This window comes from Hylobates moloch, unplaced genomic scaffold (assembly GCF_009828535.3).
Source record: "Hylobates moloch isolate HMO894 unplaced genomic scaffold, HMol_V3 SCAFFOLD_23, whole genome shotgun sequence".
Lineage (NCBI taxonomy): Eukaryota > Metazoa > Chordata > Mammalia > Primates > Hylobatidae > Hylobates > Hylobates moloch.
In genome coordinates this window covers 3,915,057-3,934,392 of record NW_026652298.1, presented here as the reverse complement: position 1 = coordinate 3,934,392, position 19,336 = coordinate 3,915,057, and the positions used below count along the sequence as shown (strand labels likewise).

At 34.8% G+C, this 19,336-nt stretch overlaps 1 protein-coding gene across 3 annotated transcripts in view; it reads left to right on the top strand.

Moving 5' to 3' along the window:
• The window catches only part of ARL15 (ADP ribosylation factor like GTPase 15), a 433,698-nt gene that overhangs the window by 197,403 nt on the left and 216,959 nt on the right, over positions 1-19,336 (top strand). For all 3 annotated transcript variants that reach the window (XM_032145209.2, XM_032145208.2, XM_058434194.1), the window contains one exon: positions 3,097-3,305. In XM_032145209.2, coding sequence (XP_032001100.1) covers positions 3,097-3,305 — 209 coding nt within the window. The remainder of the gene's footprint in view (positions 1-3,096; positions 3,306-19,336) is intronic.

The following is a 19,336-nucleotide window of genomic DNA, read 5'->3' as shown; positions in this document are numbered from 1 at the left end:
TATGAAAACTGCGCTGCACATCCTTTATGTTAGTGAAGTTTATAACAAGCTTGTGTACAGATACACATGCACACAATTTTTGTTGTTTTAAACACTTACCACTGGGTAACACTGCCTCCAGTTTTGTCCCTCCAGCTTATGGATGGTTCTCGAGCATATGGATAGTGTCTGGATGTAGCCTGTAGCAGATGCTATTGGTATCCTACCCAGATCTCTTTTACTGGGCCAGTGCATCCATCTCCCAGCTGCTGCGGGTATTGGCTGCTAATGACTCACACCTGTACTCTTCTCCAGAGGCCTGCCCTTGGCTGACAGTAATTGCCCCAACCAAATATGTTTGGGAGATTATGAGATCATGCCCCAACCCCCTCCTGTTCCCCAGGGATGGCTAATGACTACACAAGGGTGTAATAGCCCAGCCCCCTTGCCTTTGGACTAGACAACTTCTGTGGTTCAATCCATGCCCTAGAGTTCCCCATCGCATCAAGCTGAGGCTAGATTTCTGAAACAATATCTTTGCCTAGCTTCTTCCCCCATTCTAGCTTACTTCTTTCACTTCTAGTTTCTCCTGACAGCACTCCCTCTAAATCAGGTGTACAAGAAATGCCATGTCAGGCTCTGTGTGTAGGGAACCCGACCTAAGATGTTGCTTATCTCAGTACCCCTGCTGTTTCCTTAGTTCCACCACCACCTAAGCAATGAATTCCCTATACTAAATAATCTCTGGCTTAAATTTCCTCTTTATTTTTGTTTTGTTTTCTTAGTTGGACCCTGCTTGATATGCATCAACCCTGCTCATATCCCATGTCTTCACATATTTAACTTTACTCAACATCAAATGTCCTTGATCCTCTTATTAAATATATACCTGTAGTATAATGGTGAAATCACAGATTTTAGGACCTGAAAATTAGTTTCAAAGCCTTAGTCAATTATACTTCCCTCCTTAGATTGTTGTAAGAATTGTATGAGCTTTTCTTTTTAAAACACTTAGTACCTCGAAAATAGGAAGTGTTTAACAAATGGGAGCTGTTTGGCTACTGATATTATTCTTTCAAGAGATTTGCCCCCCCCGGGCACCGTGGTATGTGCCTTTAGTCCCAGCTACCCAAGAGGCTGATGCAGGAGAATTACTTGAGTCTTGAGTCCAGCCTAAGCAACATAGCAAGAACCTATCTCAAATTTTAAAAATGAAATTAAAAAAGAATTGCCCCACTTGGATGAAATGCCTATCTCTTGCTCCCAGAGGACCCAATGAGTACCTGTATGACAGCACTTTATTGTACTCTATTGTAATCTTTTAGTTTTCTTTCCTATTTCTCCCAGAAAATATAAGCTGCTCAGTGTCATCAGTGGTGTGTTGGCTCTCTGAGAGAGGAAAGGACTTGTTCTGTAGGATTTGCTGATTTCCATAGTGACAGTACTTTCACCCTGATTGATTTCAAGCTACCAACAGGATGTCACCGAGCACAGAGTTGGGAAGAGAAGCAAACAGGTGACCCTGTTTGTCAGGGTCACACCAACTGCAGTCCCCACTGTTTCCCTAACACATAACATAATATGTCAAACATAGGAGCTAGATGTTCAGTGGATGACTAAAATACCGTTATTAAGTGGTTCGGACTTGATCATATGCAATAAATTGGTGAAATTCCTTGAAATCTAATTGTCGTTATATAACCAGTAGCACCCCTTTCCTACACATGCACACATATTGCCCCTCCTATTTTTGAATGAAAGTAATGAAAGCAGTCACCAGGATGTAAGGGAAAGTGCCTGTGCCTTCCCTGGACAGGCTGTCTACTAACTCATGCAAATCCCAATTTTGTGATTTATTAGATACGTGACAAGGGATCACTTACTTTACCTCTCTCTGCCTCAGTTTCCTCAGAGAGTTGGACTAAATCATCTCTAGAGTTTGTTCTCATCTCAAATTTGTAAAGCTTAATTAGTATATAATTTTACTCCCTCATTCCCTCAATTTTCATTATTCCAGTACTGAACTTTGAGTTAGATGTTGTGCCATATAATGGAAATACAAAGAGGAATAATACATGACATGCCTTGGCTGATGAGACTCTCCATGTGTTGTTATTGTTGTTGTTGTTGTTGTTTTCTTGAGATGGAACCTTGCTGTATTGCCCAGGCTGGAGCGCAGTGGCGCCATCTTTTCTCACTGCAACCTCCACCTCCCGGGTTCAAGCGATCCTCCTGCCTCAGCCTTAGCCTCCCAAGTAGCTGGGATTACAGGCACCCGCTGCCACGCCTGGCTAATTTTTGTATTTTTAGTAGATAAGGGGTTTCACCATGTTGGCCAGGCTGGTCTTGAACTCCTGACCTCAGGTGATTCACCTGCCTTGGCCTCCCAAAGTGCTAAGATTACAGGTGTGAACCACCGCGCCCAGCCTCTCCATATGTTTTTTTGTTTTTGCTTTTTTAATAAACATCTTATCTCATTGAGACCATAAGTGCACACCTGTTGTCTGTTATTTTTCCTCATGGCTTATGAAGCCAAACAGAATCATATAATTGTATCAAAGGCCATGATTTTAGTTTTTCACAAACTTTAGCACTTTGACACATAGATCTATTGTGCTAATAACTCTCTAGGTGAAATTAAACAAGGCTGTCCTGATCAGCAAGCAGTTCTGTTAAAAAGTATCACCAAGCTAATGTTAATGGTTTGGAAAGAAGCCTTGGTGGATGTCTAGGCCATGCAGCTCTCTGAGGCAGGTTCAGTCTCAATTTGTAGAGAGTGTAGTTCATTTGAGACTATTAAAGTCTGAAAATATCCTTTTAAGTCTAGGAAGTATTTATCCTGGCTCTCTCACACACATTTTTATATAAAAGTCATTAAGAATGGCTTAGATTTTGTGTCTTCCTTCAAGGCCAAATCTACCTATTGGCTCTACTGCCTTCTTTGTTCCCATCCACTGTGATCTCTGCCTTTTCTAAATTCCTGTTCTAATCCATACCACAGAGTTTAGCACTTAATTTTTAAAAGATACATTGGTTTCCAGTAGGAATTACTGTTGGGAACATTTTTCAGTTGCTGAAAGCTCTTTTTAAAATGAAAATTTGTTTTGTTTTTGACAGGGGCTGATAATATCCGGAAATACTGGAGCCGCTACTACCAAGGATCTCAAGGGGTAATATTTGTATTAGACAGTGCCTCTTCAGAGGATGATTTAGAAGCTGCTAGAAATGAGCTGCACTCAGCTCTTCAGCATCCACAGTTATGCACTTTACCCTTTTTAATATTGGCCAATCATCAAGACAAGCCAGCAGCTCGCTCAGTACAAGAGGTATGTCTCATTAACATGACAACTCTTTGTCTTCCTTGCTTGTACTTTTGCTGCCACGTTGGAACCCGGAAAAATGCATATAATTAGGAATGTGCTGGTTGTGCTGCTTTCAACATGAAACCTTAGTTTTCATAGGAAGCAGAAAGCCTGTATCAATCTGTTAGCACTTGTTTACATACCTAACTCTACTTGGAGAGCACAGAGTTTTCTAGCTATTTAGCAATGGTTAAAAGATGTTTCTGGTTATATTTTTCATCTATTTTGAGGGGCTAAAGGCCTGGTTATTTAATGTTGTTTTGACCTGTGGACTTAGTTCATTCTCTTCTTCAGCTTTTCTAGGAACATATCGTGAGTATTTCCATGCATTACTCGCCTTCAGATGTCATGTTCTTGTTCCTCTGAAGTGTTCAATGTTGACTAGGATTAATGGATCCTATTCTGTAATCTACTAGGCTGAAAATTGATGTCTTGTCTTGCAAATTCCATGCCATCAAATACATTTTAACATGGAACCAATGTTTATCATTTAATTTTATTTCTTAGCTTGTATCTCTCCTCTAAAAGCATGAGACTAATTCTGGTCAAATAGAGTCTCAGCCAGCAGAGCTTCTGATTCATGGTACTACAGTAATGAGATACGTGAATAGTTTTTAAAAGTTAAATTATAGTGAATTATAACGTAAGTACAGTGAAATCAAAACTCTTGATGTATTCCTTTATACTTGCAACTTTCAGGATATGATTTCCCCTCTGCTTCAGAAAATTGCGTGCTTCCTCAAGTGATTTTGGAATGAGATGATTAATATGAACAATCTTGCCCTTCAACCTGAAAAATAAATGAGGAGCCAAGGACATAACATGTTCTAACTCCAGACCTCCCTCACACTTAGCGTGTGACCCACGGCAGATAGCTTTATTCCTGTGCCTGGCTTCTCATCTCTAAAATGAGAATAATGCAATTTATTATGAGAAGTTAATAGGATTAATTTGGATAATTTACTTTGAAGTTTAAACACCTAAATAGAAGAACCATATAAATAGAGTTTTTATTCAAATTTTAGAAACACAGTAAAAAAAAAGAAAGGCAAAGACCTATTATTCAACAGACAGAGCTCATGTCTCACTTTAGTTGCCTCATTCAGCATTAAGTACGTAGCACCTTTTAAAGAATAGAGTTTGAAAAATACCTTATAGATGATCTTAAGTAATTAAGTAAAAAATAGCAATAAAAATCTATTCAGAAAGTCATTAATGTGAAGATCTTCAGCATTATAATGATGGTGTCTCCTAATGTGCTTTTAAGACCTTAGTTTGTAAATCTTTTAACTTCTCAGCATCAGTTTTTCTGCCTATAGAGTAGATATAATAGTATGTAATGAAGGGTAGTTCATGATTATAAGGTCATTTGCTGAGAATGCATTGTTATTCAGCTATTCATTCTGAAAAATCTGGTAATATGTATGTGTACACTACTACATGTAGACAGTATAATGTGTGTATGTAATATATACATAATACATACACACATTGGTAAAACATAGATGTAAGTGCCATTTTAACTTCAGATAACTTCATTCAAGTTATTTGCAATATCTGAAAAAAGATTTTCTTTTCTTTCTTCTTTTAAAGTTATGAAGCTGTGTATCTGTTTTCCTTAGGCATCATATAATTGAAAGTAATGTATCTTTAAACCTATGACTTATGGTTACCCTCCATAGGAATGAAAGATGGTCACGTTGAATAAAGGAAGCTTTTAGCAATTAATTGCTTCTGAGTATTCCTTGAGTGTGTTGGCTGGCTATCTTTCCTAGGTAAAGAGCAAATATCTTTTTCCTTGTTTTTGTGATTCATCTTTCAGTAAGACTGATGGCTATAAATGTAGCGTTGTCATAGATATAGTCTGAAAATGATTCTAAACTTGTGTATACTGGAGCATATGTGGCTTTGAGTTTCCTTTTTATTTGTATCCATTTTAAATTTACTTTTCTCAAAACTTTTGCTCATAATGGAATTTGCATAATACCAATATGGGGACTGCTTTAAGTAAAGCATTTTTCCCCATGATTAAATAAACATATACCCTACAGGTGCGTGTCTACACTTTAGACTGCTTTAATGGGACACATGGGCTAATTCCATTATAGGTCTTGAAGTTTATGGAAGCACAGTGACATGGTTATACTTACTTCGGGTCTGGCCTAAAAACAAGAGGATACATCCTAGATTTTTCCCATTTCTTGATGACAAAGAAGTTTCTCTGTGTAGTGTATTAAAATGCCTTGTTGAAATGCTCTCAGGAATGTTTTAAGAATTAAATCAGTACCTTATTGTTAGCATAAAAATGGAGTTGTGGAACTGAATCTTAAACATTTTATAAACAATAACTTTAAAATCGTTGGGAGCAGGCATTGGTATTATAGAAGAGGCAGTAGAAGATTGAAAAGTGAGCAAAGTCATGTGTTACTAGAAATATATTTAGATAACAGTCGTCTTTTTATTCTCTTTCTTAAAGGTGTTGCACATCCTGTGCCCTACTGCTGATAAGCATTCTTACTCATTTGCTCCTGCTAATTTGTGTATGTTTTATGGAATTTCCCAATGCTTAAAAAGGTGGTATTTTAATCTGCAAAATACTTGTGAATTTTAGGCAAAATTCTGTTCTGTCAGAATCAAGGAAGATGCATTCAACTTACCAAAAAGCACTAAACTTTGATTCAGTTAGAAAAGATAATCAGTCATAAAGTCTATTGATTCTTCTTCTCACTCCATTGAAATTATTACATTTTATGTTTAATGCAGAAAATGTGCAATAATTTATCCTCTCACTGGAGTGAAACTTTACAAACACACTATTGCTTGATGAGCATGTCTGGATACTGTTGACTTTAAAAGTGGGGAGAAGCCAGTGAAATTCAAAAGAAAAAGTCGAATTATCAGTGGGACTCCAAAGAGAATAAAAATCATAAGGAAGTTATATATGTAGTCCCTTCCCCTACTATGAGTGTTGCTATGTTTGTGTGGAACACTGAATTAAGAAACGAAGACAATGGTTAAAATTACTATGTAACCCACAGGCAGAGGGCAACATGCCCAATTATTTTCTTGCCCTTTCAGAAGCAAGTGGAGTCTTGTACATTACATATTTTTTCTTTCTGTAATATACCTGGTAATGACCTGGGTTTAACTTACCAGAATTTTAAGATTTTATGTCTTGAGAGCTGATAGTGAAAACATGTATTTTTAAACAAGCTTAAAAAAACAAAACAAAACAAAAAACCAGCAAAACACTGGGAAAAAGAACACCCTTTACATACTGTCTGAAAGCCAAGCAATTCTTGCAACAGATGTTTGTTGTATTCACTTTGGGGAGGTGAATTCCAGAATTTACTCATATCAACTATTTTTCTCTATAGAAAGCATTTGAGAAAAATTTATTATTATGTCAAGTGGCCCACTTGGTACATTAGGGAAAATTCTGATCTAATTTAAATGATAAAGCTACAAAATGAGAGAAATCTTAAGGGTAAATAGGTTGGTTTCTCATTTGTATTGAATTGTAATTGTATCTAATTTGTTTTACAACTCCCATAGGAGAGCATACTTCAGTTCTGAAGTTATTTAATAGATCAGGAGGATTTTATGAGAAGTTAAGTTGATATAGTAGCCAATAAATGTAATCCTATTTTCCTTCTACACTGCTGCTGATTGTGATTCTTTTACCTCCTGGTTTTTAAAATCTTATTTTCATTTTACTGGACGTTGTGTCTTATAAAAGGACACGTTTTGTTAACATGAAACAGTCTATATTTTCTAGCAATGTCATCTGATTTGATGTTTGTATATATCCTTAATCCAAAAGTATTTAACTTTTTCAGAAATAGTATATCAAAAGTACAGTGTTAACTATTTGTTGAATATTTTCTATTAAAGCAAATACTAATTGAGAAATATGAAGGCTGTGAAACAGAGTTTTGAAGCAGAATTATAAGGCTGAATGACTCTATTTGTTCCGTGGCTCATTAACAAAGGAAAATACAGCTTCTAAATTAGGGTGTCAACATTAAAGTTAAAATTTGTGATCAGGCCATTTCTCAATTTTTATACAATTTTAATTCAATTTGTTATTATGACGTGCATAGAACTTCGTGTTATGTTTGAAAAACAAAATATAAATGCAAGAAAAGTATTTGCAAGTATTTTTGTAATGATATAAACATTATTGGTTTTTTAGACCATGTTTTATTTTGGTTATAAATATTCAGATTTTTTTGAACAATGCATTCATTACTCTGTGCCATGAAGAGTTTATTTAATTTTCACTTTTTAGTATTAGACATCTTCTTGAAGAGGGTGCTAGTATGTTTCTATGGTATTTAACTATCACATTTAATTATAACTACTTATTTGTAGGTGATTAGTGCTACATTGTGTACTTTTTTTTTCCTTTCTACAAAGGATCAGAGTTTTGAAAAGACTGAAATTGTTGGGCATTCTGTGTCCCTAGATAATAAACTATAGTTTAAATTATTTTATATTTATAACAGATCATTTCTTTTTTGGTAACTTTATGAACTACTGAGTATCTTCTCTGACTTCGTGTGACAAATCTTTTATTAAAAAATGCAAAGCAGTGTTTAAATCATGTAAAATACTTAGGTTAATTTAATACTACTTTCTGTATATGTAGAGAAATGTGTTTGTAAAATAATCATTTGAAAGTGTCATATACTTTAAATCTGAAGAGTTTTCCAAGTATCTTGACCTGCCTCTTGGCAGCATTTTAGAACACTGATTTGATTTCACATGGAGCAGTGTACATACCTATGGTGTGAGCAGTTTGACAATTCCCCTATGGGACGTATACTTATTCTAAAATGATATGAGAGATACAAACTGTTTTTTGTTCATTCCTTACAGATGTACTGCACACTGTTACAATTAAATATTGAGGAAACAATGAGGGTTTGGAAGTCAATTTTCCACTGAATGACTCAGCTATCTCTTGAAAATATTTATCAAGAGAAATAAATATTTCTGAATTAGCAATCATTTCATTGGGTATAAGAATGTCATTATTTTAAGTGTATTTTGAAGAGCAACTTTTAAGCTGAAAGTAGTAAAACAGCCAGAATATTTTATTTATTATACATTCATTCATTTATTTCTATATGCATTCTTTGAGAAAATTAAGTTTGTATACCTGATTTTCTTGATTCTATGTCTATCCGCCTTGATCTCACTATTTTTTCCTCTGTATACCTGTGTTTCTTGCATCTACCAAGCAATATGATTAAAATGTGCCTTGTCCACCAAAAGCAAAACTTCCATGAACAAATATGTTATGTAAGAAACGTCCATTTTATCAAGCAAATTATTTAGATGAGGGTAATAAGGTAATACATCTCAAAATATGTCAATGTATATACAAAAAGTAATTTATTATGTTCTCTTTTAAAACCTCCATTCCTTTCCACTATCTTCCTTTCTTCAGTCACATACATATCTTCATTTTATGTAAAGTGAACATTTTGAAATCTCTTTCAATCTTACTCTTTTTTATTCTCCACATCTAGACTTTTCACAGTCTCATTCTCCCACTTCTGCCTCTGCAGTGCTTCTCAGAGTTTCCTAATAGTTTACACCCCTAGATCTCCTCTTTTCTCACTATTTTTCAACACAGAGCAGAACAAGCAAACTTCCTATCGATGTTTCGTGATACCCATATTTTAAAACCTTCTAATATTATTAATCTTTTAATTCCTCCTGGAATCGAATGTAATTCCACAGATCTTCTATGTTAATGTGCATCGGATTCCTTTTTCTTCACTCACTTATGCTTATCTACCATTCACTATTCCTAATTCACTAGGAAAACCCCTGATATGGTTCGGCTGTGCCCCTACCTAAATCTAAACTTGAATTGTATGTCCCAGAATTCTCACGTGTTGTGGGAGGGAGCCAGGAGGAGGCAATTGAATCGTGGGGGCCAGTCTTTCCTATGCTATTCTCGTGATAGTGAGTAAGTCTCACGAGATCTGATGGATTTATCAGGGGGTTCTGCTTTTGCTCCTTCTTCATTTTTCTCTTGCCACCACCATGGAAGAAGTACCTTTCACCTCCCACCGTGATTCTGAGGCCTCCCCAGCCATGTGGAACTGTAAGTTCAATTAAACCTCTCTTTCTTCCCAGTCTTGAGTATGTCTTTATCAGCAGTATAAAAATGGACTAATACAACCCCCTCAAGATTATGTATTACATCAGGAGTTGTCTTGAATGCCCATGCCTGAGTTGGGCTCTCTCATCTGGTTTTCCTTGGCAACCTGCGCTTATCCAAATCATAATATTAGAATTTTGCCTATAACTTTTCTGTCTACTCCTTAAGGTTCTAAGTTTGTTGGAGGACAGGAATTACGGCTTGTTTATGTGTCTGTGGTCAATAAACAGTCAACCCTCCATATCTGTGAGTTCTGCCATTCATGTATTCAACCAACCACCAATTGAAAATATTCAGGGAAAAACACCATTCTCTGAATTCAACATGTACAGTCTATTTGTCAATATTCCCTAAATAATACAGTATAACAACTATACATGTAGCATTTACATTATTAGGTATTTTAAGTAATCTAGGGATGATTTAAAGTATATGGGAGGATGTGCATAGGTTATATGATAATACTGCTCCATTTGATATCAGGGATTTATGCATCTCAGATTTCGGTATCCATGGGAGGTTCTGGACCCCATCCTCAAAAGATACCAAGGGATAACTGTATTTGGTTTGAAAGAGTGACTACCTCCGAATCTTACCATACATCTTTTCTTACTGGCTTCATACCATCAACTTTATCCAGATTTCCTTACTCTCTCTTTACTCAAGCCAATGCATCTATTTTTATCCTTGAATATAAAAATTTTTATTTTCCTGAAACACCAAACCTGACCTGTTAATATTGCTTACAAACCACATCTTCCTCGAATCCTCACCACTCTAACCATGTTAATACATAGTTTTAAAAAGATTCAACTTGTTAATTATCATATTTACAAATGTTTGATTTTATGTTTCTCCATTTGTGTTCGTCTATTTGTGGACTTTGTTTAACACCATATCAGGGTACTATTCTCTTTCCAAAATCCCTTATGGAAATTGGCTGGACATCGTGACCAAATGATATTCTTTTAATGCATTTTTAAATGATTGCCTATATTTATCTTATAGAGCTTATTTTGTTTGCTAGCATCAAAATCTATTTTTTCCTGTTTAGATTTATCACATAGAGACTGGTACATAATGAAGCTCTAAGGGAACATAATGACATGGTTTTAAAGTGATGAATTCAATTTATTAAAAACAAATGAGGCTGAGGCAGGCAAATCACTTGAGGTCAGGAGTTCGAGACCAGCCTGACCAATATAGTGAAATTCTGTCTCTACTAAAAATAGAAAAATTAGCTGGGCACAGTGGCGTGCCCCTGTAGTCCCTGTTACTTGGGAGGCTGAGGCAGGAGAATTGCTTGAACTCGGGAGGTGGAGACTGCAGTGAGCCAAGATCACACAACTGCATTATAGCCTGGGTGATAGAGTGTGGCTCTGTCTCAAAAAACAAACAAACAAATAAAAAAAAAGTATCCTTTTAATTAATAAAACCATTTATTACATAAGTGAAACTTAGAAGGATCTTTAAAAATTCTTATATTTAATACTTTTTCTTTGTATGCATATTTAAATATTTTATAATGAATCATAACTAGTAAAGTTACAGACTGATTTTATCCAAACAATATTATTTGGCTACTTTCTAATCTTTCTGAGGTAGTATGTATTTGTGTTGTTGTAGTGGTGATCTTCACACTTTAGATCTGTATTTTAATATTATATTTTATAAAAATTAGCATTTCATTAATCCTCATTCAACGAAGGCAATGGCTGATTTGAGGCAAAAGTTTAAGGTACCCTTTCCTTGTCCCTTAGTTCCTTTCATTTATTTTTTTATTTGCAAAAGAGAACTCAGTCACTACACATTCCATAGCTTACAAAGTTAATAAAACATTTGTCGAGGTAAATTAATTTGAAAATAGACACATAGTTAATGTCAGTAAGGTACTTTGAAGATAAAAAGCACAATAAGCGTTAGTTATTATCATTATGATAATTATTATCATTATTATTATTACATAGTGTCTGCTTTAAAATACCCTTGGTTGCTCTGAGATGGCTGAGACTAATGAGAAAGGTTAATCTGTTGGATTTTATCCAGAACTAAGGATTTGAGACATAATGCACAAATGGTTTACTTTTTTTCTTAATGGAGCAAGAGATATATTTGTTTATTCCTTCCCCTGAAAAAAACAGAAACAAAACTTCCTCTTGATTCTATAATGCAGAAGCATTGGCACTCATTTTGAATAGTCTTAATGTTTTCTTATATAATCTCTAAAAATATGTCTGAGGAGCAAATACAGGTCTTCTTAAAAGGTTCTGAAAACATAGCCACTGATTTCTATTTCACTATCTCTGAGTTGTGTGGAGCTTAAAATTATAATTTTTATATGTTAAAAAAGAATAGAGCATTAATATGGGAAGAACATATGAAATCTTAGTTCTTATTATAAAAATGAGAAATCATATCTTTGGGAAGTTATAAAAATAACTATAACTAATTATGTAAATTAACCCCAATAAAAATATCTTAAGGAGGAGTCTTTAGATTATTCTTTAGAGAGAAGACTTCAGCATTAAGCGAATATCTTTGCAAGGTACTGCAAATATTGGCATCACAAGTCACAGAGATGAAGGAAATATTGAAACATTTTAACAAGCGAATGTATGAAAGTCAGATGTACCCCCAGCCTTATAATCAGTAAGGCATTAGTGACACGTCTGAAGAAGACATTCCCTAATATTATTGCAAATTAAGTAATAAAAGACCTCAAGAGAATGAAAAGAGAAAAGGTGCCTGAAGCCAATGAATTACAATTGACAACCTAAAGGCAGTTGAAGAACCAATTGCTAGAGTGATTGCAAAGCTATTCATAATGTGCAGCAGACAGAGCACACCAGAAAGCTGGAACAATGCCTTCAGTTCAGCAATATTGCTTCAAAAGAATGGAAAAAGGGGAACGGGAAGAGCCACTGACCCTGAGACCAATTTCCAGGCAGCTGCACAAACTATATACTGTAATTAAAGGTTTTGACCAGTAATCACAGCAAAGCCAGACTACAGAAGTCTGGGGGAACCAGTAATGTTCATAATGAGGCAGACATCCTTAACTTAAAGCATGGAAAAAACAGGTAAGAAAGCTGGTCCATTTCTGGCAGTGACTTTGAAAAGTTCTGCTGTGTTAACACAAATACGAAAATCACATATTTTTGGCCTTGTTTCTCTGAGAACAAAAACATGTAATAAGAGATACCTGCTTTCATCTTTTGCAACGGATAGAATACTCTCCTACTTAGAAGCAGGCTTTTTCTCCTTGCCACTTTTATTTATTTTTTCCTTACCTATGAATTGCATGTGCCTTTGATGAAAACAATGAACTGGACATGTACAATGGTACATATAATAGACTGAATGCAACTTAGAAGTGGCCCCTCTTCCAGTGTACCTAGGCTCGGAAATGAACTAATCCAAACCTGAATAATTTGTTTATAGTACCTCCTTTCACTTTTGTTTATTGGTATCTACAATCTCTCATTCTTTTTCTTTAATAATATCTCTGTATAGAATTTTATGTTCAGCCATGACTGTATTATTTCAATAGTCACATTACCACTTCAAGGATTTATATCATGAAGAAAGGTTATCTAGTAGTTTTGAGTGAAGATATGATGCACACTTTCAATACCAATAAGAAGGTATATTACAAAGGTCTAATGAAGAAAAATATCTCATTTTGAAGGTACCACATAGCTTTCAACTGACTGGGCCTGTTATTGTCTTTGCTGTGTTTGTTATCACAGTATCTAATAGTGAAGTGGTAATTACCTTCTTTAGTAGAAATTCCAAGATCTAAATTGGTACACATGTAAATATTTGACTACAAAAAATATTTACAAATTTTTTACTAGGTTACAAAGGAGAAGAGTCAAGTAGGGTTTAATTTTGTTTTATTTAGGCTTATATCTTAATATGTTCAAGTGTCTGGATTCAGTTGCCCTAAACACAGTATACATAGATTGAGTTTTAGTTCATGCTACACCTGACATAAGATTATGGGGCTATAATATTTAGATGGTAACTAGCTCCGTAAAATAACTGGGATTGTTTTCATAAATGAGAAGTTAAACCAATGGAGCCATATGGGAAGAAGGTTCTACATGTGAACTGTTAAATAATTGAGAAGTCACATAGAACAATATAATTTTATCATGTAGAATTTGTAATATTTATTTTTTGATACTGGTTATGACTAATTATTTGTCAAGCCAAAGTAATTCTTTATTGAAAGGGCCAGAGTGGAAAATCTGTGTAACTTGTGTACAGTTTAGACAAGGAGAACAAAGAAATAATGCAATGAAACTAAGAGCTTGTCAGGGGAATCCTTAGAGAACAGCTGGTTGAAGAATTACAGTTGTTAACTGTGCTGTAAAAGAAAGATACTCTCTCATCGGGCGTTAGCATATTTCATTGAAGAGAAGACTGAATAATCATTAGAGGGATCCTGAAAAATAGGCCAAAAAGGATCTTGAGATGGAGGTACAATGTATATGCACAAAACAGTATTGTTACTACTGTTATTATTATTATTATGGGAAAGCAAATCACTGTGTCCAGATAAATGTCCTGATTTTCCAAAACATGGCACAAATTGTTTAGAAAGAACACTTTCTTTCTTGTTATACATAAAGATTTACATTTTACTCAGTTTTCATATAGTTTCATTTAAAGTGGTATTTATTGGGCCAGACATGGTGGCTCACACCTGTAATCCCAGCAGTTTAGGAGGCCGAGGCGGGTGGATCCCATGAAGCCAGGAGTTCGAGACAAGCCTGGCCAACATGGTGAAACCCATTCTCTACTAAAATACAAAAATTAGCCGGGCGTGGTGGTGCACGCCTGTAATTCCAGCTACTCGGAAGGCTGAGGCACGGGAATTACTTGAAGCCAGGAGGCAGAGGTTGCACTGAGCCAAGATCACATCACTGCACTCCAGTCTAAGTGACAGAGTGAGACTCTGTCTCAAAAAAATTAAATAAAACAAAAAATAAAATAGTCTTGGTCAAATTTATTGGAGAGTTAAGTGTAAATATTTGAATTATTTAAATGTTTAATATGTAAACTATTTAAATAGACATTCATAAATATGGAAATACATGTTTCTGCATATTTTGGATACCAATTTTGCATATTAACTTTGATGTTTTTCTTTAAGTATAAGTTGGGACATTTTTCTGTTGTCTTAACACTGGCTTTTTAATGACTTTTATGTTAATAAGCAAATTAAGTCCATTTTTTAAGTGAAAAAACGAAAATAGATTTTAAGGCAAAGCATGAGGTCATCAGGTTACTGGAGTAATGAATGGCCTGTTACTGTTAATGGAAATTTTTTGAGCACTATAGCTATCTTTTTTTCTTTACCAGTGAAGCTCCTTGTTTTCTTTTCATATTGTGAACTCTTTTAAACTGTATTAGCACAGTTTTCTGCTCTAGGGAAATACAGTCTTCTTTAATTATTCTGAATGTTGTAGTAGCCCTTCAATTATTTAGAACATTAGTTCTAGCAGTGTAGATGCAGAAAATATATTTTGTTGAAGCAATGACTGACTTTTAGGTCCTAGACATTGCTTTTTTATAAAACACTCAATATGAATCTGTAATTTTGTAATTTCATCTGTTAAAAATGGATTACAAAAATTATAATTCTTTCATTATTTGTTTTTATTTATACTCTAGTTAGTCAAAATTTTGTCATATGTTTCTTTAGCCATGGTAATGCTGAACTGAAAAATATATATTATTTAAAGTTATATCATATTTTTAAGATGTTAAAGGAAGAGATGTGGCTGTAATTTGCGGGTTTACTTTCACCACAATTATTTTTAGAATAACAACTCTTCTCTCACTCATTTTGTTTACAAATATGCATACATTTGTAAAGAATTGCAGTTGAGATTGCTTGATCCATCCTCTGTCAATTAAGATTGTATGACTAACTAAGGTTCTATAGAAAATGTATTTCTATCATTTTCATTTGGATCCCCATGTGATATTACATAATTTTTAAATCTTCAATCTTATTTTAATAATCAGCCTGAATGATTAATAAAGCCATGTGGTACAATTTTACAAAAAGGTATACAGTGAAAAGTAGTTCACTTTTTACTCAAGTGCCCTGTTCAGCTCTAATTTACAATTCTCAGTCTGAAACCAGGCTGCTTTATTACTAAACTTTGAATGTCAAAAGGTTAGAAATGCCAACTTAATGAATTTTCTTTAGCAACGAAATGAAACATAGACTATATATTAATATAGTCCATATTTGAATTCATTAAATTCCTTCAAATTTAGTGATTTTCTTAAAGATGGTAGTTCTAAAACACTTTTAAGAAAATTAATTTTAATAGTTTAATCTCTAACTTGTTACCAAGATATGGATTTTTAGCAATTTACTGAGTCGAATCAGGGAGAGGACTTAGAGGAACCATATACAGTAATTTCACAATTTATTTGTGATTGCATGGGGTAAACATCTAAGCAGTCATATTGTATTTATTATGAAAAATTTCAAACATATATATAAGTATAGAAAATATCAGACAAACCCATCCAACCCATTACCCATGATAAAATGTTAATGTTTGTTTCAGACATTACCCATGATAAAATGTTATCATATTTATTTCAAATCTTTTCTTTAAAGAAACAAATCATGAAAGCTGCATTTAAAGCTCCTTCCTTTCCCTTCCTCATCATTTTCGCATCCTTTCTCCTTCAGGAGCAAGAAATATCTTAAAGTTGGTGTATATCTTTCCCAGTGTACATTTCTATGCTTTGACTACATATGCGTGTGTCTCTAAATAACATAGAATAATGGTTTGTGTGATAAAAATTTATATAAGTGATGCCTTACAGCATTTTAAAAAATGTTCTGCTGTTTTCTTTATATTTAAGTTCTTTCTAGATTTTTTGTGATTATAAACAAAGCTGTTGATAAATATCTTTGTACATGTTTCCTTGTATATGCAAGCATTTCTCAAGTGAATACATGTAAAATTGCAGTTACGGGGTCACAGGATATACCCAAGTTTAACTTGATGAATATTTAACTTGGCACTTTGGTTTGGAGATGACAAACAGTAAGACTCGGAAGTCAGAACTTTTGGATTTAAATCCTTCTTACTGTTGACCATCTAAATTATATTTGGCAAAAACTTAAAAGTCTGTTTTCTCATCTGTAAAATGTTCTAATCCTAGAACCTACCTCTTAGTGAATGGTGAGGATTAAAGGAGGGCATAGCACATAGAGAGTCTTACTCAGTATTAACAGTTGCACCCTACTTCCTTCCCCCTCCTCCTGACAGGGTTGTTTTGAGGGTTGAATGAGTTAATGTTCCATAAGGCAATTATATCAGTGTCTAGTATAGAGTGAGTGTCATGGGAGTGCTTTTTAAATACCCAAAAGTCAAACAAAAAAAATTTAATTTAGTCACAAAGGGATATATTTATATTCCTTTGAGGGTACTTAAAGACTAAATTCCAAATGTAAAAAAGAAAATACTGCAAAGCTATAAGGCCCTTATACATCCCTTACAACTTTTGTTAGGTTAAATTATAAGCAGTTAACTTATTTTACTTTCATTCATATATGTGGCATTCCGGGCAGAAATTTTTTTTTAATCATTAGCCAATAAAATGTACTTTTCTCTCTAGTTATGAGGAAACCAGGAAAACCAAATCTTTTGGTGATTTTCACTTGTGAAATTTGATACCAAGTGTTGTTCTTTAAGGTGTTCCAGATATATCATTCTGTCCTCATTTTTAATATGTCCAGTTTGCAGTACTGTTATATTAGTAGTGTTATTTTTTCAAAAAGTACAAATGCAAATATAGAATGTTATACTTTGAATAGCATAGAAGAAATGAGGGAGATGATTAAACAAGGTATAGGCCTACCTGCATATCTTTGCAGCCTCACCAAAATCCGGAAATCTGCCTTTTTATAGCATGTCACTTGTGTGTGCTCCTAACGTGATTGACAGATTGTTGTTTCCCCTCTTTGAAGGCTCAGGAGGTTACTCGGATTATTTTAAAGTGTGTTAAAGTGTATGTCGCACCACCTCTTACTCTCAGATTTAAATAGAATCTTCTCAAGCATTAAAGATGGATTACTTTGTATTACTTTTATTGCTTTTCAAGTGTTTTTGGAAACATTTAGGAGTCCTCCTTCAAACTGGATTTCCTAGAATGGGTTTTCTTTGGGGGAAATTTTAAGGATTAGTTGTAGACTCTCCAAAGTCTGAAGTTTAACAACCAACAGCACCTGATTAAATTAGTTAAAAAATGAAAACAGGGCAGAAGAGGAGGAAACACCATCGTATCTCTGTATTCCTTATAATAAATCAGACCTGTGTGTTTTTAACAAAAACGAGGGTGTGCTTTTTTCCCCCTTCATTCTCAGTTTCTTTTGATCATTGATCTGGGTGACCCCACGCTCAGGGTTTTTTTCTTCATTTGACATGGACAGATTTTTGAAGTATAGCTCTCCTTTGGGAACCCCGGGCAGTTCCACTTGACTAACCTGTGATCTAATGAGCAGTGATGCAGGGTTACAGTGGCCATTTTGTGTGCTTTGACTGAGGATGGCTAGACAGAAAGTGGGAGAAAGGCGATGTCTGCGGAGAAAAGAGAAGCAGGGGGATCGAATAGTGTGAAAAAGACTTGTTAGCCCACATTAGTTTGCCTGATTTACTTCACAACAGGTCAGAAAAGGCCAACAGCAGGGTTGTCGTTAAATTGCAGCATTGAAAATCCTGGTATTAGAAAGCTTTCAGATCTCCGAAAGCTATTAATTCCAAAGTTGGTTTTCACTTACCTTTGAATTGCAGCAAACAGAGGAGCATCCAACTTTCCTCAGTCTTACATATATTTATGAAATAATTATACGACCCTAGATTCTTTTTTAATGCTACAAGTTTTAAACATCCTCTCATGGTTGGCCTGTTTTACAAGGAACTTGGATGTGAAAGAGAAGCCAAACCCAGCAAGGTCGTTGTACTTTTTTATGCCCTATGTTCGACCCCTAATGAGGTGCCCATGCTTTCCATTTGGAAATGCTGTAAGAGTGTGTTTGTGAATTTATGTCCTCATAATGGGAGGTAGCTCTTAAATTTGTCCCTGCACATCAGCACTGATGTCTGTGTGTGCATGTATACACTTTGTGTTCTCTCCCTGTAGAGTACAATCAGAATGTTAACTGGTCAAACCAAATGAGGTTTTAAAGTTCTTTCTTCCTCCACCTTAAGCATAAATGAGTATATTTTACATCTTACTCTTCTTTTACTCCTTTTAGATGAAAAAGATGGCTTACCAAAAAATAACCAAGTTCTGGTAGCATCTTACTGAGCTTAGATGTTATTATAGGAACCTAAAAGTGATCTACTTGAATGTAAAATGTTCTTCATATTCAAAAGAATTTTGGAATTTATATGCTACAAACTATTTTACAGTTATTGATCACAATTATGCTTTTATTTGACTACCATTTTTGTAAGACTAGCCAATTAAAAGCAATCTCTCTGTAGAATTAAATAACATTTGGTAGTGCCGGCTTCTTGATTTTAGTTAAGATAGAGAGAGAATCTAAAACTTTGTGTTCGAAATAAAAATGGAAGCCTAAACAAATGGCAATCTTATTGGCTGGTTGTGGCAGACATAAGTTTTTTGTTTGTTGTTTGTTTCTTGAGACGGAGTCTCACTCTGTCACCAGGCTGGAGTGCAGTGATGTGATCTCGGGTCACTGCAGCCTCCGCCTCCCAGCTTCAAGCGATTCTCCTGCCTCAGTCTCCCGAGTAGCTGGGACTACAGGTGC